Raw genomic sequence first — 24,601 nt, forward strand, 5'->3', positions numbered from 1 at the left:
CCAGCATAAAAACACTGCAAGCATAAAAGGGATAGAACGATTTTTTGATGCAACGTACTGTTATCTTATTAGTAAAACTATACGTTCCACACACCAGACAAGGACAAAGCCTGATTCAAAGTCAAGGTGTTACACATTCGAGGTAGAAAACAAAAGGTCAAAGGAGAGTTGGGGTGCGGGTGGTAATAGGCCAGTTCATGAAGACTATGAAAGTCTTGGAAGGAATTACAGAGGTTACCTCTGGCAAGTCTGATAACAGTGAGACGGAGAGGAGGGCTGAAGTCATCCTACAAGGGATTGCTGGCATATTCTGGGAAGTCTTAATTTCTTTCCCAATAGCCTTTAAGAAAATGTGGGCTTGCAGTAACCAGGATAACCACAGTGAATGAGGCTTTAAGGAATGCAAATTGGGAAACAAACTGTGGTGGGAAGGATGGAGCTGGGAAGTTTTGTTATTATTTTTAAAGAAGAAAGTAAAAAAGCGAAAAGTCATCAATCTTAAGGCATGGTGTGACTAGCAGAGGAACTTCACCACCTGCTGCCCCGAAACAATTTCCTTGAGCCACTACCTATGAATCCTTTAGGGCAGGGGTCAGCAAACTACTGCCCCAGGGGCCAAATCCAGCCTGCTACGTGTTTCCGTAAATAAAGTTTTATTGGAACACAGTGATGCCCATTTATGTACTATCTATGGCTGCCTTTACACAGAGCATTTGTGACAGAGACAGAAGAGTCCACAAAGCCAAAAATGGTTCACAATTTAAAGTAAATTTAAAACTTTGCTGATCCCTGCTCTGGAAGTATTACAGTGAAGAAAAATACCCACTTCCCAATAATCGATAACAAAAATTTAAAAAGCGATGTACAGGTACACACAGTCACACAGTCACACAGATATACCCTATATATCGAACTTAGTTCTTAATGGTGTTGGTAACCACAGGAATGAACTTTCTGATTTTATCCATCCTGACAGATCGTAGAAGGGCCCACATCCTACCCCAGAAGACTGTTTCCAAACACACCGGGGCATCCATGCAAAAGTTAATCAAAGGACAAAGCCTTCATTTTGTCTGAGCTTAGTTTCTTTATCCATAAAATGTGAGGCTGGATCATCTAAGGAATTTAAAAAATTCTATAACCCTACAGAGAAAGAAAAAGAAGAGAAGCGATCGCATGCATCTATATATTGGGGGTCAGGAGTGGAGATGGGGAAGGAGAATTGAGGATACAGGAGGTAATAGGTACAATCAAGCGGGAATAGATAAATGTGTGTGCAAGGGACGAAATGAAGTTCTTCTATCATTCCTATGGGAGGGACAGGTTTTTTTAAAATTTATTTTAAAATTTTTAAAAATATTTTAAAATTTTTTAAAATTTATTTTTGGCTACATTAGGTCTTCATTGCTGCACGTGGACTTTCTCTAGTTGCGGCGAGCGGGGGATACTCTTCGTTGGGGTGTGCGGGCTTCTCATTGTGGTGGCTTCTCTTGTGGAGCACAGGCTCTAGGCACACGGGCTTCAGTAGTTGTGGCACGCGGGCTCAGTAGTTGTGGTTCACGGGCTCTAGACCACAGGCTCAGTAGCTGTGGCGCATGGGCTTAGTTGCTCTGCAGCATGTGGCATCTTCCCAGACCAGGGACCGAACCCGTGTCCCCTGCATTGGCAGGCGGATTCTTAACCACTGCGCCACCAGGGAAGTCCCAGAACGGACAGATTCTAAAAGACCTTGGCACCTGTAGCTAGGGGTAGAAGGAATGACCTACTCAAATGTAATAAAGAATTGTTAGGAGAGATCAAAGTTCTGTGAAACCTTCTGGAGAAGAATGCTGAGGTTGTAAGGAGAGTGGGCAGGTTGGGACCCACTCTGGACTTTCAAAGCAGCTTGAGGTGCCAACACGCGAGCCACCCAGACATGTGCATTTTTTTCAGCTCCTGGTACTTGGAACTGAAATAGCCTGGCTTTCTTCTCTAGCCCACCAAGCACGTCTCTTTTTTGGCAATGACAACACAGATGTGGCCGTGGTGACACCTTCGAGGAACTGAGGTTCCCTGCCTCTCAAACGGCGATGCAAAAGTGGGAGATTTTCAAATTCCGACTTTTCTTCGAAGAAAAACGCTTTCCAGCCTACTCCACAGTTCTTGCCAAAAGCAGACCTGCCGGTTTGTTTTTAAAGGTGAGAGAGAGATAAAGATAGACTTAAAAAGATCTGCTGCAGCCTGGTGTCTGGGCGTTTGTGTTGAGCCAGAACACTGACCAGCTATCACGTGAGCTGGATGAATGGTTAAAGCAAAGGACTGGACGCCATCAGCCGACTTTGAGAAATATGCCTTGAAAGTGAAGATGATTTCCCAAACAGGAAACAAACACATGCTAGGCTGCCAGGGAAATGTACATAGTTTGACTTGTAGGTTATGAATCTTTAAAACTCCCACCGTAAGTCCCAGCAGGCATCCTTCGTGAGTGCTATCTTTTATTTATCATGCTAAGCCATTTTTTTTGTTGTTGACTACAGCGGTGTTGGATGCGGGCAAAGCACGGGCCACAGAAACATTAATACAAAATACTGCTTGGGGAGCAAAGGACATTGTGTCCACAGGGCTAGTCACTCTTAAAGCAAAATAATCCACTCTTTCAGATATGAAGACGACGAAAATGACTGTGGTGACTTCCAAAGGACTAACGCGTTCACCAGTGAAGCTGCATGAGCAATTTTCTCCAGAAACACAGGGTACCAGAAATATTTTTATTCAAATCCATTTTTGTTGCTTGGGGAAAGGGTTTGAGACTGTTACATAATACTAAGAAAACACAGAAGGTATTTCCCCAGCCCTGTCAGTCAGTGACAGCTGTTTGGGGCACCTGGAGAAAGTTTGCAGTTTTAAGTCTTCTGTTTCCATGGACCCAAACACAAGAGAAAGAAAGGGAAACTTGTCCAACCCCAAATGGTTGCTTTTAAGTTGTCTATAAAATAGCTATTGCAGCCACAGCAGCTTATAGCTTATTACGTGCAGACTTATTAATCCAGCCAGATTTCCCATTGCTTAAGAGCCAACACTTCCATCCCCCTGACTAGCTAAAGAGACAGCCATCCGACAAGTTGCCATGTTGGAGGTATGGTCCCGAGCTTTCAGAACACGCACACTTGAGCTTTATTTCCTCCAGCACGCTGTAAACATCACCACCAGCGCTGCTGAATTTCTGTCGTTTCTGGAGGAAAACAAAGGCCTTCCAATTGAAGTGTTTGGGAAACAGAGAGAATCACGCTCATTTCTGCCCGGGTGTACCAGGCTTGGGTGTTCATTATAAGCATGCAGCAACAGGTGTGAAGCAGGACTCTCCCTTGGAAATGGAAAGAAATGAACCCAGGCTGCAAGATGCTTAAAAGTGGGCATGTTTGCTAAAAATAAGGGCTCAACATAAAAATAAGCAAGGGAGGAAATGGAAAAGCTTCTGTCTATGGGAATATCTGGTATTTTCCTACAGGACTTTTAGCAAGAAAAGATGGGATGAAGCGAAAGAGTTCTGAATGAGACAACCTTTTAGGGTACTCACAATGGGAAGGAGGCCAAGGAAAGTGGGAGAAATCCCTGCAGCCTGGCCTGATCGTCACTATAAGAAACACAACCAGAGGAGACCGCAGGCTGGGATGAAGGGTTCAGGCTGTGGGCTCGGGCAGATGTGGGTTAGAAGCTGGGCTGGTCCAGTTATAAGCAGTGTGAACTTGGGCAGCTAATCTTTCCGTGATGAATAGGAATTTTAAGAGTACTTAGTTCACAGGGTGCATGTGAGAACAAACTGTACTGATATATGTGGGAGTACCAAGCCCAAGTCCGGAAGAAAGGCACTTTCAATAAACTTGCTGTTAATAATACTACTACTTCTAATACCATTACTATTGGTGATATTAGTAATTTCAAACGTATAAAAATCTGTGACAATCGGAATGTTTAAGATTTTGGATCAAATAAAGAAACGCACTCATTTACTGAAAATGGGTAGATTACCTATCATCATCCTGTGTTGTTTCCTCTTCAAAATAATTTGTAAGTAATGTGCCTAAATACGGAATTACTTGACAAAGCTGGGAAAAAGTGAAGGGGGGTAGAGTTAGGAAACTAGCTAGAATTAATTAGGCCTGAAACTATGAAATTTGAAACTAAGAACACACATTTTCCCCTACAGCTATAAATACAAAATACTAAAACATGAAAAAGTAAACTACCATGTAAGAGAATTAACCCTAACCATTCCCACTGGTAAACAAATGATTGCTAGATGGTTTTTTTTTAATCTATATAGTTCTATGGTGGGAATGGGAAATGAATACGTAAAAATGTGAAGGCATGGTTAAAAAAAAACAGAACAGCTACAGAATATCTACCAAAATGTCAACAGTTGTTATCTCTGTAAAATGAGATCGCAGGAGATATGATTTCTTTTGTCTCTGCTTTCTTAGCTACATCTTCTAATTTTTCTCCAATGAACATGTAAAGTAATTGTGCAGTAGAAAACGAAAAATTATTTGCTATTCAGTTTTCAATTGAAAACATCTGAATGACACCCAAGCCTCACACAGAGCTGGCCCTGAGGATTTCACTCCTGGCTTTGGCACATGCGGGTATTTTGCAGGCACTAGTGGCATTAAGTGCCTGTCTAGGTACCTCTTCCAGCACATTCCGTGGCCATCTTCTAATTGTGCCACAGTCTCTTTGCCAATATTTTATAGTAGTTACCCAAAATGCACCAGTGGCTAGTTATAGCCACACACTGGTGGACCTTCTAAAACTCTAGCTTTAAAACTTTTTTTAATCAACTTTTTTTTTTTTTTTCCTGTTTCTAATTTTTTCAGAAACTTCCCAGCCTTCCACAAATCAAGTCAGGCCACAAGAATCAAATACTATCTCAGACTGGAACCTAAACAGGGGACTTGCCAGACAACAGCCTAGGGAAGCTATTGGTTATGTGTAGCGTGTAATTATTTGCTGTCCTGGTTCTAGGTACTAATCCCATGGAAATTACAGAGGGAGGGCAGCATGGAGCATTGAGACATAAAAAATCATTGCCATGTGTAAAAACTTAGATGTTAAAAAAGAAAATGCAGGCACAAGAATTTAGCCAGAAAAAAAAAAAATAGACATGCCAATAAAAAAGCTGCTTCTTAAAATCTGGCTGGCAGCGTCCTTCCCCTCCCCAATGGATACTCTTAGTAAAGAAAACATGGTAGATTTTTTTTCTCCCTTGCCTGTATTTGATTTCCAATTAAAAGTAAATATAAACTGAAACACCACCTGGATTTTAGCAAAATCCAATCCCCGCCCTCCCCCCTCCTCCTTTTTCTTAAAAGAAGAACCTGGGCTTACATATACAAACATTTTGCTAAATGACCCGTGGCAAATTGCGTAATGCCAGTAAAAGTTGTGTTTTTTAAGTTATGAGCCCCAAAGATTTTATCTGAAATAAAACCCTGATTCAATTCAGATTCTGGAGGCAAACGGTGTCCCCTTAACTCTGCCTGTAAATTTAAAACATTTGTGTGAGGGGCCCCTTCAGTCATGTTGCTAGCAGGTATGGAGGAGAAACTCTGTATTTATTAGGATGTGTGTTTTCTTTTCTAGAACGGTAAACTGGGGGCACTAACTGCCTACAGGAACTGATTCTCTGCAGTCTTCATGTAGTGCTCGGTTTCTAAAGGAAGAGTTCTGGTTGTCCAACAGGCCTGTGTGCTTCTTTCAATCAATCGTCTCAGTGAGGGAAGACACAAGAATTCCCCTATTCACAGAGGAGGGTTCCCTTGGAGGTCTCCAGCTTGAACGTCTACAATGTTCTAAGGTGATTGGATTTGAATATGAAGTGGCTGGAGTAGCCTAAAGAGTGGAACAGTCTGGGGGCTTCCCTGGTGGCGCAGTGGTTGAGAATCTGCCTGCCAATGCAGGGGACACGGGTTCGAGCCCTGGTCTGGGAAGATCCCACATGCCGCGGAGCAGCTAAGCCCGTGAGCCACAACTACTGAGCCTGCGCGTCTGGAGCCTGTGCTCCGCAACAAGAGAGGCCGCGATAGTGAGAGGCCAGTGCACCGCGATGAAGAGTGGCCCCCGCTTGCTGCAACTAGAGAAAGCCCTCGCACAGAAACGAAGACCCAACACAGCCATACATACGTAAATAAATAAATAAATAAATAAATAAATAAATAAAATATTAAAAAAAAAAGAATGGAACAGTCTGGAGAAGCAACTTGGATCCCCCCGACCTCTATCTCTGGGTCCCTAGGATGTCAGGCAAGCCTTTACCATGTCCTCAAAAGGCACTGAACAAGGACAATAATGGTGTTGTGAGCACATTTTAAAGGGCTAACTACCGTGCCAGGGCCTTTATGTATATTATTATTCAGTGTATTCGTCACATAAACCCTCTCTACAAGTTATTTCTATTGCCCCATTTTACAGATGAGAAAAGTGAGGCTCAGAGAGACTGGCATAACTCGCTCAACTTCCCGCATTCAGTAAGTGCTGGAGCTGGGTTTTAAACCGTTGTCAGTAGGATTCCAAAATGTCTCGAATGAAATGTTCCTCCTACCTTTTCTAGTTCCCTAGGGCGGTGAAATAAATTTCAAGTGGAAACAGCACACATTGGGTAAGCAACTAGGTATATTTGTATATGATTGTCGCTACAATACGGGACAAAGTCCAAACAAACAAGGAAGGAACTTTGAATAGGGGAGCAGTGGAGAAATCTAAGTGCATTTTTTTTTTCATCTATACTCTTTCGATTGACAACAGACTGACTTTTGTCACACGTTGATGGTGGTATACAAGGATGGCTAGTGGCTGTCAAATTTGTTGGTGGAAGCACTAGAAGTTGGTGGAGAGATAGCACTAGGGAGAAGACGTGTCGCTGAAACCACAAACGTGTCATGGGAGAAAATCTTGTAACTACAAAAATGTATCCCTTGAATTCTGTACAAATTTTTTTTTAAATATAAATATGTATAAGATATACGTATATATTTTATTTATATTATTTTATAAATTTATATTAAATTTGTATTATATTTATATAAAATACTATATAAATACATCGCATAAAATACATATAAATCTTGCTCAAGGGACAGGTATTCTCTGCCATTTCTATACGCTCATAAAAGTTTCCAAACAGTGTGAATGTGCGTTACATAATAATAACTTTTAAATTATAAAGGCAATAAATATCACTGCAGAAATTTTAGAATATACAGAAAAATGAAAACTATACAAAATAAAGTACAATCCCATAATTTGAGGACACGGGGAGTGGGAAGGGTAAGCTGGGACGAAGTGAGAGAGTGGCATGGACATATATACACTACCAAACATAAAATAGATAGCTAGTGGGAAGCAGCTGCATAGCACAGGGAGATCAGCTCGGTGCTTTGTGACCATCTAGAGGGGTGGGATAGGGAGGGGGGGATAGGGAGGGAGAAGCAAGAGGGAGGGGATATGAGGATATATGTATATGTATAGCTGATTCACTTTGTTATAAATCAGAAACTAACATCACTGTAAAGCAATTATACTACAATAAAGATGTTAAAAAAAAAAGAAAAAGTACAATCCCATAAACATACAAAAACTATTGGTAACTTTTTTTAATAGGCTTTTTCAGTTTTTTTCTCCCACCAACTACTGTACTATAATTTTTTAAGTTAAAAATGTTTATAATTGATAAAGTTATTAAATATTCCACAAGTGTGTGTCTTAATGGGTACTTATTACTTCTAACTTATGTATAACCATTTATTTAACCTTTCTTCTAATGTCAGTGATTTAGGGTATTTTTAATTTTTCGTATCATAAATACTACCATATCATAAATACTACCATAATGAACATCTTCAGGTATATATCTTTCCGTTTGCTTCACATTATTTCTGTAGGTTAAATTCCTAATGATGATGATGATGGTGATGATGGTGCTAAAGATAAGAATACCAGCAGCTAACATTTACAGACCCATATACTCAGAATATTAAACGCTGATATCATCCCCATGTGATGGATGTGTAAACTGAGGCACAGAGAAATTAACTGACTTGTGCAATCACCAAACTAGTAAGTGGCAGTGCAGAGTCATGACTCAGGCCAAACAAGCTGGCTCCATCATTTATGCCTTTAGATGCTCTGCCTTTTCCAGTGGTTATCAAGTGTGCCCTAGCCAGCAGCAGAGAATGGGTTAGAAGCACCAGAAATGCAAATTCTTGGGCCCCATCCCAGATCTACAGAATAAAGTACTCTGAGGGTGGGTCCTGCAATCTGCTTTAAGACGTCGTCCTCTAAATGATTCCCATACCTATAAAAAGTTTGAGAACCGCTGCTGAATGCTATACAACTGCTCAGTAAAAGCGTTACCCTGAATCAAAGGGTGTGACTGTTCTAAGCCTCCTGCTACACAACGCCAAACAGCCCCCAGAATGGGCTACACAAGTTTATATTAGCCACATAAGGGGGTGCCAGGGCTGTACGCATCATTTACTGTAATCTTTGCTAATGTGGTCAAAGATCTTCCAACTAGTATATAGTGTTCTTCAGTTAGAAAAGTTCAAGAGTATGTAAACCTGGTAGACGCCTATGAATAAACATAAAATGACTCTCAGGACCTGTGCAGAGTGCTTTATATGACCTTATTTTCCAAAGTTTCCTTCAGAGCTGGCATTGATAGTGCTACATTTAAGATATCCAAGAACTAATTCCAGGGACACACTGGTAAGCATTTAGAGCCAAAAGAGGAAACCTTTTCCAAATTAGAGATAGGTTACTAATACACTTAACATTAATTAAACATAGAAAAATCTGGAAACATTTGTCAAAACACTGAACCAGCTAGCAAATCTAATTAACATGCAGTATGGGCGGTAGAGTGTTTTAATTGGGGGCGGGATGCACATGAAACTGTAATTGCAAAATTACACAAACACACACGTATACACACACTTTTCATAGTGAAAGGTGCTCGGGTTTCATCAGATTCACAAAGGAGGGACCTTAAAGAGGTGAACAGTATAAGAATCATGGAATTAAAGATATGACCTAGGGCAGAGAAACCCACCCACCTGGAAGAGTAAAGAGATTTTTCACTAATTGGGAAATACTGCAGAAGGATAAGTCACCCAATAACAAACTTAAAAATAGAAACAAACGAGAAGGTAAGAAAAGAAAGAAGAAAGGCAGACGGGAGAAAACACCAGGCCAATGTATTTTCTAGGAAAGACTGTCAGTTCATTAAAATCGCTGGATTGAGTAAAGAGCTTCAAATTTGACAACTATTTTAAAATAAGGTACTATGGTTTCAGTTGTCCTAGCTATATGATGAATAGAGGTGAATGAGCTAAAATTCAATATAAAAGTATATGAAATACGGACACCACCAATCAAATGACCAGCCTTGTCGGCTCTCATCTAATCTGTGGAAATCATACACTCAACTCAGGCAATGGTCTGTGTAAACAGATAGGCCCCGGACCATTTCCTGGAGACCAATCAACTCAGATGCTGGCATCCAGCATAAAATGACCTCTACTTACCATATGCCTCCAGGCCTTCCACAATAGAAAACCACCCTTGCTTCTCACCAAATTAAAAATGATAAAATGGCAAAGATACACCTCTTGGCCACTTAGTATCTAAGTCATAAGCCAAATCCACATAGCTCAGTATATACCTTCTATTCATCATCTCCTGATTGAAAGGGTTAAACTAAATCATCTGGTGTGCACATAGTGAGTTACCGTTTCCTCAGTTTTATCAGTGTCTTCAAAAATTCCACCAGTACAGACACAAATAAACTCTTCCTCTCCGGGTTACTGAAGATTTATTGCTTAAATCACGTACGTGTCGATTAATCAATTGCATCTCTTCCACAGCTTACCTTCATGTGCTTTGAAATTGTTACTAGTATTTAATGTACATGTTTATGTCTTGTTCTAGTCCAATTAGTTCATGAACTTTATGAATGCAGGGAGATATTCAGGACATTTCTTTGCATCTTCTAGCCAACCAAGAGACTGCGAATATAAGATATGCTACTTTTTAATGCGAATTTTCTTTGGTAGGAGAACACGGCCAAAGATGTCTGCTCTTCGAGTGACTCCCTCAGTGTCCCACCCTCCATTTTCTTAGTAGGCTGGCTGATTATTCTTCTAACCACCAACTGTGCCAAAACTTTTCATTTGTAAGATGTATACAGGATTAGAGGATTAGAAAGCAACCCTGCAGGTATGATGACAACTACCCGTTAATTTACCACTTTAGAAAACGCAAAAGAAGTCTTAAAGTATGAGATATATACATATATATGGATACTTTAGAAAAAAAGGAGGGAACGATCCTTCGGTTTTGTTACTTGACAGTAAGTGGAGAAGGTTCTGGAAGGCAAATCTTGCCACGTCTGCCATTCACTAATCCAGGGGGGTCAACAAACTTTTTCCGTAAAGGACCAGGTAGTAAGTATTTTAGGTTTTGTGAGCCACACGTTCTCTGTTGCAACAACCCCCCTCTGCTGTGGTAGGGAGAAAGCAGCTGTAGACCAGAGAAAAAAGGGGCATGGCTGTATTCCAACAGAATCTTTATTTCGAAGAATAGGTGGCAGGCCAGATTTGGCCTCTGCCTTAGTTCCCCGACCCACAGTATGGTCTGCAGGTTCAAGACAGTGCTTTGTACCTAGAACTTACCCAAAAAAGGTAATGGGTAATGAATGGCTGAGACAGGTTTAAAATAATTCCAGAACGCAATCTTGACAATTATCATTGTGAATCACTACATTACAGGATATCATCTTGACAATCATAACGGGGAATATCGCATACCCAGTTTATGCAGGATGCTTTCTTTCCCTCTTACAGCATATTAAGGGTACAGTAAGCCTGTACATAAATGCCCATAACATATCCGTAGAATACACGGCACAAACTTTGTGTTTGTAAGACAAGTGTAAATCTAACGAAATAAATCAGCAGATCATGATCAAAATGCACGTTGCCAAGGCATTTTCACTTAGTACCTTGGCATGTTGAATTTCTATTGCGTGGAAATGGAAATATCATCACGAGGAGGGAAAAAAATGAGGCAAGTTAAGCAATATTATCACAGTATTATTTATCGTACACATTAGGACCAAAAATAGTCAGGAAAGAATGAGCATTATGTCATTCTCTCCCAGTCTTTAACCTTGAAAAGGGTGCTGAGTTCTTAGAGAGGATAACAGGAGTCAATACAAGAGGCTATAAAGATGGAACGACTTCTTACCGTGCAACCTTGAAAAATTAACACAATCATTACAACAATAAAAGGCTACTTTTGCCCTGTTCTAGGATGTTACGTCTTATTTTATTGAATTTTTCCAAAACTCTTTCTTCCTTTGGCTCTCAGAGGCCCAGCTCTGCTGTTGAGAAGCAAAAGACATTTTACGCACAATTTTCCCTCCACACTAGAAAGAGGTATACTGTGCCCTTCAGTGAACATAAAATTGATATTATCATCTCTTAGTTTATATCTCACTACTTAACCTTCAGATTAAAAGTTATTGGATTTGAATGACTAAGACATCATGTCACCTTCCCTTCAATGTGGAGAGAGGGGTGTTGGGGGTGAGGGAAGGTACAGTGATAAAAACGCCGATTTCAGAACAGCTGACACTTGCCTCTCTTGACAAGCGACATGATTCTGACAATTACTTATGGTTGCGTGGATGAGAAAGGGTGTAATAAACAGTCTACTTTAGGAAACTCTGCGGAAGATGAATCTGCGTCAGGAAGTTCATTTTATTTTGGGTACAGTCTCAAAGGCACAGTCTAAAAATGGGCCTACAGAGTTAATTCAGGGAGAACCTTAGGGTTACCAACTTCACAAAATAAAAAATCCTATCGCCTCCGAAGTCAGTATTTGCACTGTCAGTTTATATAGAAGATACTGGAAAATACTCTCTCGAGAAGGATTAAAGAGAACAGAGCTTCCTTCCCTCCACCCACCTCTACGCAGGGCTCAACTTCAACTCACAAACAAGCCCTGCTCTCCCTCACCAGTTGAATCTATACCTCCTAAATAGGTCTTCCAATAGCACCAACTGTTTAATAATTACACATTGTGTTTTTCCAACAAAGGAAACACAACAGGCACTCCCTTCACCTTAAAAAAACAAATTCATCTAAGAAACCTGTGTCAATATGAGACACTTTATCAAAGATCTAACTTGGTAGTTTTGTTCTCGAAGAGAGATAAGCGCATTCCCTGATCAATAGGAACACAAGCAGTTTATCAGCACTTCCCATGTGACTTTTGGAAGATATACTCATTAGTAACTGGCAGAGGCTAAAGGGAAAATATTCGATAATTTTAATCTGAATAAACACATACAATCAAAGTAGCGAGTTTGAGTGACATAGGAGGGTGTCTTTTTTTTAAACAGCCTTGAAACAAAAGCGGGACTTTTCCAAAATAAATCCACCCTTTATTTACAAATTATGTTTGTGCCTTCTTTATCATATCATAATAACCGATTAGTAACCGGTAGAAAGGAGCTTGGCTTCTCCTCCCGCTGCCCTTCTCTCTTTGTTTCACGGTGCACTGTTTTGCCCGTCATTCAGACTGGAAATCTTGAATCACCCCTCATAACTCCCACTTCTTGATGCCCCCACATCTCCTATTCCAAAAGGCAGTGTCGATTTGCCAACATGCCCTTGAAATGCTTGCTCGTGACCCAGGCCTTCCTTTCTCTTTCTGTTTCATTCATTCACAGAGGCTAAGAACTACTCTCCGCCAGGTACTGTGCTCTGTGCTGAGGAATGAATATCAGGGGATGAGAAAGGCCTATTCCTGCGCTTATGGGGCTGACAGCTGACCCAGGGCTTCCAAGGCAGGAGGAGAAATGCAGGGAACGAGGCAGGGTCAACAACACGGTACCCTCAATGACAGAAGGCCTGGGTTGGTGTCCCACTGCTAAATCCAGGACCAAGTGCAATGGCCTCAGAACTACGATTAATCTCTCCAGATCTCTTTCCTTCCAAGCCAGGCCGGGTCCAACCTTCTTTTTTACCTTCAGTCTACCACCTCTTGGATGGCCTTTCTTTTCAGCTTGGAAACCTCCCCCTGGCTTAGGAACTCAAGCCTCCCACAAACTGACCTCAGTTCAGCTTCTACTCACCTTCCCACCCCTCCAGGCTTTCTTTTCAGGCTCCAGCCAAAGAGACCCTCAAGTGATGCTCCCATACTTTCCCAGCACCTCACATAGCAATGTGGTCCCCACATTTCATCACACATAGGCGTGACACCATAAAGACGAAATGAAAATAGGCAAACAAATGAATTAATGAATTTCAAGAAACTGCAAGCTAAGAAACAAAGTTAAGACGTGTTTTGCAGTCCATTTAGCAGCCGCCTTGAACCAAAGCTGAGGCCAGGCCAGTACGTGAAACTCTCTTCACCACATTTTCGTGTGAGAGAGGGGGGAAGAAAAAATACAGTTGTATTTCCACAAACCAAATCAAACACAGTATTCAGCACAGGGTCTCTGGAATGGTACAAGTTAACACTTCATGATTACAATAGATGTGAGTTCAAAGACCAAGTGATGAAAAGAAACTTTCTAATATGGGGTTCAGTTTCCTACATAAACTTCCTTCTCTCCTGCTTCATCCACCACTTGCATTTATATTGCTATTCTACTTTGTCATAAAAGCAGTCACCTTGTAACCCTTTTTATCAAACAATCTGTACGCTACCTAAAAGGACGCTAGACTCCATCGGGCGGGCTATAGGTTTACATTACACAAACACACCAATTCTGCCTGTTCAGCACTGGTTGTCAATAAAGGCAGGCACTTGCAAAACAGCAAAGTAGGTTGCCTGCCTTCAGAGAACAGATAGGAGCCTGCCAGTTGTGCAAAACAAACTCTTTGCAATCACCCAAGCTACTCTGTCAACAAATTACCATTAAAGTCATCCCTCCTGAAAGTTCAAAAAGATTTCTGATTAGACAAGAGATAGGGAGCATTTTTTTCTTTACTATTATTCTTAGCTCACAGGTCAGGGCTGAAAATTACCTTCCCAAAGGAGCAATGCCTTGCGAGTGAAGGTACACTTCACTCACGGTGAAATGCAGCATCCGGGTTTCTAGGACTACACTCTCTTATGTACTCGACTCTTTTTTTTTCTGGGCCATCTTAATTTTCAGTGAGAGAGATGAATGACACACAACTGTTCAGAAATCAGAACTTGAAAGAATTTCATACAAGGCTCACATCCCGGGTTACATAAATCTTTGACAACAATATTTGGATGGAAGGCAGACCTAAACAACAGAGTAGAGAACTAAATTTAGCATTCAGGGGGAAAGATGCCTTTTCCAGAAATAGCTACAAAAGGAATTGAGAAAAAGCACAAGTCCGTTATTGTTGTGGCTGCTTTTTCTTTATTTGTAGGAATTATCTGAATTCCTGTCTGTTCCGTTTCAATTTGTTTGATTTTCGCTAACATGTTGGTGGCATTGATTCCTACAAAATATTTTTGACCATCAATATCGTCTATAGTATTTGAACTCTACCTTGTATCCCAGAAGAGGCTATCTGAGCAGAGCGATTCCTTTAACTGTTTTTAATTTTATGATCGAAAACTATAGCTTGGTCTTTATCTATGAGTGAAGGAAGGCGCTGGCCCCTATCACAGTCCCCAGCCCCATGAGGGCACCTAATAAAGATGAATAATCTCTTCTTCTTCTGTACTTTCTTCTGAAAGCTTCCCTCTTAGGATACAAAGATGCTGAACATCTTTACCCTTCCAGTGGCGTCCAGAGACCCTCCCTTTCAGACACAGTCCCTGGCTGCTACAATGGGAATTTGAGGGGATTCCCTACAGACTTCATAAGGAACCTTTTTCAAAGAAAAAGAGAATGGTAAGGCTGAACTGGCCACTGACGCCTCATCTTTGCACCTACAGATACATACCTAATCACCTGGGCTTCCCTCTGTAGAAGCGTAAACAAGCAAAGGATGGCCTCTGGAATTTAACACGGTCCCCCACAGAAAGATGGGGGAGAATGAGAAACAAAGGGAGGGCCCCTATCATACAACCGTACTGCCCATCCAAACACTGACAGCTATTTCTTCCAGACACTGTTTTTTACAGAGGCACTTAAAACTTGACATGTTGGTAGGACATTCTCCCTGTTCTGTTCGATATCCACTAGTAACTAGTAACTTCAGCCGATGCAGGGGACACGGGTTCGTGTCCCGGTCCGGGAAGATCCCACGTGCCGCGGAGTGGCTGGGCCCGTAAGCCATGGCCACTGGGCCTGCGTGTCCAGAGCCTGTGCTCCGCAACGGAAGGGGCCGCAACGGTGAGAGGCCCGCGTATCGCAAAAAAAAAAAAAAAACAAAAAAAAACTAAAGGAAGGGATTCATTCTGCCATTTTGACAACGAAGAGAAGAATTTCTGAGTGTCTCTGGTCCTGTGTAATGACTCATCTTTTACCTCCTTCAATGGCTCATTGGCAAAATTCAACCCAGTGGATCCCCCTCCTTCTCGTGCATGATTTTGCAGAAGCTCCCTATCCTTTCTATTTCTCGTACCTCCTTAATAGTCATTGACTGTTTTTTTTCTTTTAAATTATTAACATGAAACATGTACGTCTTTTGGGCTAGAAGGTCCAACACCTTAAACCAAATGTCAAAGAAGCAATAATGAAGTAAACACATCACTTGTCCACACTCTCCAAATAATATATCTTTGAATTCCATATTTAGTTTATTGTTTTTAAATGTTCTTCTCACAAGACTACTTCTAAACTGCCCTTCTCACATAAAACGACAGCCACACCTCAACACTCTAGCAAGCAACGCTCTCCCTACACGGATCTGCAGACAATAAAAGTGCCAGGTGGTACCAAAAAAAAAAAAGAAAAGAAAAAAAGCCCATCATGAAATGGAATGTTGTTAAGAAATAGCTGTTTTATTTAACAGCTATTCATTTTTATTGAATAAACATTTTCTAGTATGCATTCTGTTAATTGACCTGACAGCATATGCTGTATACGGAGAAACTTCTAAACATTATGCTCTATGTAATATGCTTATCTGAAAAAGCTCTCATTTGCAGCAATATGGAAATAAAATCCTGCTTTCTAAAACTCAAGACTTTTAAAATGCATTAATCCACACAGTTTGTGAAATTGCTCTGGACATTTTAAAATCCTTTCTTTAAGAAAGAAAGAAAAAAAAAAACTTTAGTAATTGGTAATAGTATTTGTTGCTGAGTTTCATAATGGAGTAGTCCATATCCAATACAGGACTTTCACAGACCTAGAAATGGGACGGGGATAATAGGAAATAAAAAGCAGTGATGGTACTGGGTAAAGAATTATTCAATGGCTAAAAAGAAAATGTTCAGAAGCATTATCAAATTATATTATTAGAAAACTATTGTTATAAGAGTTTCATGCCCCAGATACAAGTAGAGTTGAAACATTACAGAGATAATACATTTAGTTTTGAGGAAGGAAGACAGTTTGTGAGTGTGTGGGCGGGCTCCTCCAGCTAATGGTAGCACCTCTCCTTGGCCGATGGCTTCTGAGTGATGATGGCAACTTCCAGAAAAGAATCACCAACTCCACTGCCCAGAGGGTACAAGTCAGCAAAGGTACTGGGTGGGAACTCAGGCTGACTGCCGGGCTATAGGCTCCCTGACTTAGTAGCAATTCACCTCCCAACAATCGTTACCCTTGTAGGAATACTGGCCACAGTTACCAGATCTGCTGATTTTTCAAGAGAAAATGTAAAAGCCAGATTACACACACACACACACACACACACACACACACACACACACACACACACACACACACACACACACACACAGAGTACAGTCTGTTTGGACCCGATTTAACCAACCTATAGACCAAACCCAGCACGGAAGTCACTCACTTCACAGCGAATCTTCGTCAAAGCCCTCCATCCTGAAAGGACACTTGCTCTCATTCGTAATTATCTTTGGTAATATCGATCAAACACAGAGAGGCTTGCGTTTATGTATTTTAAATCCCCGCACTAGGTAAAAATTCTCCCTATATCGTCAATGATTGTACTGGTGCAACTGGAAAATCCTAGAACATTTCAGTTTCATACACAGCATAATTAACTCATTTTTATACCAAGTCCTTTTAAGCCAGATCTTTTTGTTCCATGGACTTCTAACATATTTTACAGTTCTAATTCTCTTCCACTGTCCTACATTAATCAAAGCTGTAACCCCTGTTGTCTTTGTACTACAGAGTCAGAATGTGCCCCTGGCGAGGAATGGGGGAAAAGTCAACAGGAATTAAATTTCAGTGCAACTGTTTACTCAACTGTGGCCTGCAGTTATTGAAATTTTATCCGTGGTTTTGTGTGACTACCGCAGTAATGAATTCAGCATGGCTGTGATTTTCTCATTGCTGGTATTCTCACTTCAAGTAAAAACCTGTAGAATAAAAATGACGAAAACAACCCACATCCATCACGCTGACATTCGGATTTCTCCGAACTGTTTAATTGTAGCAGTTTTCAGTCTGTTAGAAAACTGATGATGCGAGTCCCGTAAAACTTTTCTCAATCCTGTCGGGGTTTTTTTCTTATTTCATCTACAGATTTTCTTTCCCCCCAACAACCTGTTAAGAGCCTCATCATACACTTAGGGAAGTCACACAGCTGTCAGTATTTTATTTTAAAAGACCAAAAAGGCCTGCCAAGCACAATACGTGGGGTTTTAGCCACAATGATAGACCCAACTGCTTTCTTCCTTCCCAAAACATGTCCTTGGCAATTAGAAATAAAATTGTTATAAAAATATTAAAAGCACTTCGAAGTACAATCAAAAGGTATTGACCTTTATACCAATAACCCATAACAACATAATTTCCAAAGTGGTCACAGCCGAGATAAAGAGGAAAGACATGAATAACTAATTTTGCTACTGATGGTTTTCAAGGAAGATGCTGTTAATATGCATGTATACAACTTTCTTCTGTGAGGTCAACTTGTGGTTGCTGTTCGTGGGGTCAGGCTGTGTGTGTGTGTGTGTGTGTTGATGGTATAAAAGTTTTTGGCTGGCTTACGACTTTGAGATAGTGGATGATTTTCAGTTTTTCAAATAAAAATCAGAAGAAGTTTATTTTCATTTATCCAATTAACATAATCTAAATACTACTTACTCGGGGTTCATACCACATCAGTCAATAGCCCCACTTCAACCACTCCATAAAGAAACAGTTGACCGGGCTTCCCGGGTGGCGCAGTGGTTGAGAGTCCGCCTGCCGATGCAGGGGACACGGGTTTGTGCCCTGGTCCGGGAAGATCCCACATGCCACGGAGCGGCTGGGCCCGTGAGCCATGGCCGCTGAGCCTGCGCGTCCGGAGCCTGTGCTCCGCAACGGGAGAGGCCACAACAGTGAGAGGCCCACGTACCGCACAAAAAAAAAAAGAAAGAAAGAAAAAAAAAGAAACAGTTGACCTTGGCTTCTGTATGGTAAGGGCACAGAAAACGGCAAACCAAATTACCAACTCTTTATTCTCAACAGAACCATCAACATCTGAGAATATCAAATGAACAAATACACACACAAACACATGGATTCCTTTCTACCATATACTGATAGGTTTTGTCAATAACCGCATTGGGTGGAATTTGGCCATTTGCGCTAATGCAAGTGCCCAAAGTTTATACACAACACACATCATAAATCCCAGCTGATGTGATGCCCAGGAAGCAGGCACTATCGGATTTGAGCTGCCACTAAAAGAGAGATTAAATCACTTCAAGTCCTCTGCATTAAGACCTTAGCTTGTCTGTTAGTGTCCCCTTTCTCTCTGTTGTATCTTTCCCCAACAGATTCCATTGTCTCATGCTGGTTCCACCAACTTCTGATAGACTAACAATCTAATGGCTCCTTATTTGTAAAAAATTCTTAGTAAGGAGAAAATAAGACATGTTTTAGAGCCTGTCAAAGGCTATATCCCTAAAACAAGGAGGGACTGCCTTGCTTCTCTGATATAGATTCCAAGAAAATGGTTTGAGAAAAGGTTTCTGTTTTTCTTTCTCTTCCCCAGCACAATTTCCGTTTCACTCGAAAGTCCAAAGATGCACCATTCTTTTTACACCTTTTTCCAAATGGCACCATTACTTTGTACTGAATAAATGAATCAAACACTAAAATGTAACAAACATCATCCGTTATCATTAACAAACAATATTTCCTAATTACAAGAGAAGCTGGGAAAACAATGCTTATCTTCAAGCAAATGCTATTTACTTATTCGAATCTGCGTCAACACTGGCCACACAATGCCATTTTCTGGGTCACACCCTTTACCATTTGGAAATATTTTACCAGTCACTCCCAGGTACCCACTTAAATGCCTACAAAGGATATAACAGAATGAATACATCGCAACTTATGTGCATTTTGGGGAGCCACCACTAAGAGAGCGTTTAAAACATTAACAGGATTTAGTCACATACCAACTGCCATATGTATGTAAGAAACAGTTGTAAGTGGCCCATCTCCCGAAATTCCTCCAGGTAGCAGCAAGCACTTTCTTACCCCGATGCCTATGTTATTGATGTCTTGTTATTTACCCAATTCTGCTTGGGTATTTCCATTTATTTCTATTCTCCTAAGTCACCTACTTTCCTCTCTTATAGCCCTCATTTCTCTTTCATCCTTGATCCCTTATTTTGTTTCTCTCATCATAAGGCTTAATAAGTCTATGTATTTCTTTTTTGATTCAAGCACTGGGAACCATTTCTCCAAAGATCTGTTTTATTGCAAGTAGTTAAACTTTAGGCTGACACATTAGAGGCTCAAAGGAAGTGGCCAGAGGTCCACCCAACCTCATTTTCAACCACCATTCCCCAAGACAGAGGGGGCTTCCAAGACTCTACTTCTCAAGCCCTTGGCAGTTCCGTCTCTTAAAGCCAGTCACTGGGGCCCTGCTGCGCTAGTGGCTTCAAAGATGGTGCTTACGGTCAGAGAGCTGGTGAGCACCAGACATTCGCAGCGGTCAAACGTCAGGGTAAGCAGTAGCATCGGCACCCACCGCCCGCCACAGCCCCCGCTCCAGAGCTCAGTACCTGCTGCTGCTGCACGTGGGCCAGATCGGCCGCCCCCACGTCCACGGCCGGCGTCTCCCCGTTGGGCCGCCCTTCCCGGAGGCCGCCGCACTCTAGTAAGTGGTTGCCGCCGCTTGACCCATTCTGGATGGCTGAACCGTTACTTTTCGTCTCAGTCCCAGATTCTTGCATCATGACTCAAAAACCTGGTAGAAGGATTTTGAGGAGGGAGCCGGGGAGAAAGAAAAAAGCAGCTGTTAGCACAGTTGTTGTATATTAGGAGAAGGGCCCTGCCTTCAGTGTTGCCAAAATCTGTAAACAGTTGTCATTTCCTTTCACTCACGTTACCCCTTAGAAATGGTCCAATTGCCTAGTTTTTGAATACGGAACTGTAGAGCACAGGGAACTCTATCACTATTCTCTAACAGCCTAGATGGGAAAAGAATCTGAAAAGGGACAGATGTACGTATATGGATAACTGAACCACTTTGCTGCTGTACACCTGAAACTGACACAACACTGTACATCAACAAGAGTCCAATATAAAATAAAAATTAAATTAAAAACTTGAGAAAAACAAATTCAAGTTTTGTTCTGAGAACTAGTTCTGAGAACTAGTATTGTTCTCTATATGTTATCTTTTTCCCCTTAGAAGAGAACAATTATTTTCAGGTGAACCTAGAATTTATGGTTGAATTTCTGTGATTATATTTGTGATTATTATATATTTTTTTGCTCAAAAACTGGTAAGTCATTCTGTTCAGCGTGTAACGTTACATTTTAGTATGTGCAGGCTCTGTGTTGTGTGTTACACTCTTAGAGAAATATTCTGCAAATTCAGTCTACCAGGAGATGACGCACATTACCAATAGGCTCCCCTGAGGTAATTCGTGCTGAAAACCCTTACACTCAAAACCCAAAAAGCATTTTACTGATTCACACTCCTTGGACTCATTCAGGTATTGAAACTCTTCAAAAGTGGCCTTTCCAATAAGATAGGCCTCTTTGAGGGAGAGGAAAAAAAAACTCCCCACTTTTCAGAAGCTAAACAAATTCAGACTCTTATCTTTGCCTTATGGTTAAAATTCTCCTGAGAAGTCCCATTCAAAGTTAGGTGTTTCTCATACTGGATTCCTAACCTCTAGCTTGGTTTAAGGCCTGAAAGGTCTGGGCCTTCTTATGTTTGTTTTGGAGAAAATGTTGCCTAGGCAGACCGAAGAAAAGTTCTGAATCTGAAAGTACTAAACATCAAATAAAAAAAAAAGAGATATATATAGTAGTCCCCCCTTATCCACAGGGGATACGTTCCAAGATCCCTAGTGGATGCCTACTGAATCCTATATATACTATGGTTTTTCCGATACATACATACCTAAGACAAAGTGTAATTTCTAAATTAGGCATGGTAAGAGATTAACGATAATAACTAACAAGAAAAGAGAACAATTACAACAATTACTATAATGTCAGTTATGTGAATGTGGTCTCTCTCTCTCAAAGTATCTTGCTAGACATATTTAATGCCTTTTCCATCTTAAATAAGCACTTATCACGCACTATGGCCATAACTTTTGCTGCTCGAGGTATGACAGCAAAACGAGCACGAATTTCTTTTTTCTTGATTCGTTCTTCCCATAGATCTTAGCAACTTCACCATGTGATTTTTTTTCTTTTCTTATTACATTGAGAACTTTCACCTTCTCTCTCTCTCTCTCTTTTTTTTTTTTTTTTTTTTTTTTTGCGGCACGCGGGCCTCTCACTGTTGTGGCCTCTCCCGTTGCGGAGCACAGGCTCCGGACGCACAGGCCCAGAGGCCATGGCTCACGGGCCCAGCCGCTCCGTGGCACGTGAGATCTTCCCGGACCGGGGCACGAACCCACGTCCCCTGAATCGGCAGGCGAACTCTCAACCACTGCGCCACCAGGGAAGCCCTCACCTTCCCTCTTAAAGGAGGCACTTTATGGCTTCTCCGTGGCACATCCAAATTGCCGGCATCACTCGTCTTGCACTTTGGGGCCATCATTAAGTAAAGCAGACGTTACTACTTTACTTAAGGTGTAATAGGTGAACACAAGCACTGTGATACTAAGACACAACCGAGATGGCGACTAAGTGACAAATGGGTGGGAAACGCTGGACGAAGGGGTGACTCCCAGCGGGTTGGAGCAGGATGGTGAGACTTCATCACGCTGAGAATGGCGTGGAATCTAAAACTTAACAACTGTTTATTTCTGGAACTTTCCATTTAATATTTTTGGATTGAGGGTAACAAACCTCAGAGAGCAAAGCTGTGGATGAGGGAGGACAACTGTAAGTCCAAGGCAAGTCGCTAGAGAATGTGGCCTTTGTGTAAACACATTTCGCACTCCTTGTTGCTCTCTGGGTACAAAACCATTATCCCAAGGAGGCAATTCAGCTCTCAGTAAAGATGCCCAATTATGACGAAAGACAATATTTGCTAATATCAATTGTGACCACCTACTGATCACCAGTGTTGTGTCAGTCCCGGGGATTTATATGTATTCTCCAGTTTAGTTCTCAGGACAATTCCTAGCCCCAGTTTCTACATGATAAAACTAAGGCTCTGTGAAACTTCTTTTATTTTGCCCAGTAAATATCATAGCCACTAGTGGTGGAACCAAGATTTGGAGAAATTCAGTCTGATGTGTCTTCTTAAAGTTGAGGTGAGGTGGGGGAAGGCAAACAGTGAAGATGCCAGGGTCACACTTCAAGTAGAGAGGCCAGAAAAAACAACAGTCACTAAAGGAAAATGGCAGCTCAAACGCCCAAGCTGAGAAATGCCCGTATAATTAAGACTTCAGTAAAATATGAAACACCAATCCTAGATAAAAGGCGGGGGGAGATAAATTGGTTGGGAGATTGGGATTGACATATACACACCACTATATATAAAATACGTAACTAATGAGGACCTACTGTATAGCACAGGGAACTCTACTCAGTGCTCTGTGATGGCCTACATGGGAAAAGAATGTAAAAAAGAGTGGATATATGAATATGTATAACTGATTCACTTTGCTGTACAGCAGAAACTAACACAACATTGTAAATCAACTATACAATTTTGTATTAGTAAAAACTAATTTAAAAAAGAAGGGCAGAAAACTTCTAAACAAATTGATTCAAATCATGGAAAGACATGTGTACCACCAGTGTTGCAGATTTCTCCCCCCACACGTGAAATATGTGACAACAGGGAAATTTAAACACTCTGGACATCTTTAGAGGAGGTTGCCTTCTTGCTAGGATTGGTTTTAAGTCTCTTTTCTATAAACTCGTACAAAAAACAAATGGAAAAATTAGAGCAGAAAAAGTCCTATCTGTCTTTATTTCCTTTCAGTGCATAGTATTATCCAATGTAACTACAAACTTCATAAACCCAGAAGACATATCTTTTTTTAAAGTTAATCCAATACTGAACTGGATTAAGAATGGCATTTTTTGTTAACAGGTGGGAAACAAACTCAGACACAACAGCTGATTCACTCTCGTCTCTTTAGATCAGATATTTCAGTGATTATAGTCCTTAAAAAATTGTGTTCATAGTCTCACTGTCTGCAGAGTAAAGAATCTACCAAAAAACAGCTAAAACTTTCTCCGGTATGCAAGAACCAGGCAAAATGCAAGTACCTAGTTTATCACCAAAAAATAAATAAATCTGTCAAACGCAGGTACTTTTCCCCCCAACATTTCAGTTTCTCTGCCACAAACTTGCCCCTGCATATAGAAGCGAAGGAAAAGACAGTGTTTAGGGATTTAAGGAAGAGAACGGTTGTCTTAGTGGTGAGCAAGGAAACCCATTTAATTATTAGGATATGTCACAAGCATAGCTAAAGAAAAAAAGTTTTTAACCTTCCAGAAAGCCTGTCCATTACAGGGGTTTCCCACCCCACAAAGACAAAAACACTGTCCATACCTAAACTCTATACCTGCCCTCAGAATGGGATATATTTAGCCAAACAGCCTGTCCTCAGGGGGCAGAGCTACAGGTAAAATGCTGCTTTCAAACCACGTGACCATCAGGACCCCAGACCTGAAGACAGGTGTCGGTCGAAGAGTCCCCGCTCCTGTTTCCGGAGTTTGACACCATCATGGTGGGTGGAGTACGAACTATCCCCAGTGCACAATTTGATGAGAAGGGTTTGGTCCATGCAGTTCCAAAGAAGACTGCCAAGTCCTCCAGCACAAGTTTTGCAGGCATCAAGCCAAGCAGCTTGGCTTGCGAACCAGGTTTGTGCGAGTGCAGGCTTTGGGACCAAAATTGCATAAAGGATTATTTTGGTCCGAGGATGTCCTTAATTAGTCAAGTGCTAACAGTAGTATGTCAGTTGGAAGATTTAAATTTTCCCATAATCTCCCACACCAATCAGGAGAAAACAGGTTTTTTGAAAAGCACATGTGAAAAATGAGGAGTGTCGATGTCTAAGAACATTTCTAACAATATCTGGCCTGGCAGTTCTTTCTTTCTATG

The 24,601-nt window shown here is 41.1% G+C and overlaps 1 protein-coding gene across 12 annotated transcripts in view; it reads right to left on the minus strand.

Moving 5' to 3' along the window:
* FOXP1 (forkhead box P1) overlaps nucleotides 1-24,601 on the minus strand; it is a 598,032-nt gene that overhangs the window by 210,679 nt on the left and 362,752 nt on the right. For all 12 annotated transcript variants that reach the window (XM_079934807.1, XM_079934808.1, XM_079934799.1 and 9 more), the window contains one exon: nucleotides 20,131-20,315. In XM_079934807.1, the coding sequence (XP_079790933.1) occupies nucleotides 20,131-20,304 (174 nt within the window). In that variant the 5' untranslated portion in view covers nucleotides 20,305-20,315. The remainder of the gene's footprint in view (nucleotides 1-20,130; nucleotides 20,316-24,601) is intronic.

The sequence above is a fragment of the Stenella coeruleoalba genome (assembly GCF_951394435.1).
Source record: "Stenella coeruleoalba genome assembly, chromosome: 10".
Classification (NCBI taxonomy): Eukaryota; Metazoa; Chordata; class Mammalia; order Artiodactyla; family Delphinidae; genus Stenella; species Stenella coeruleoalba.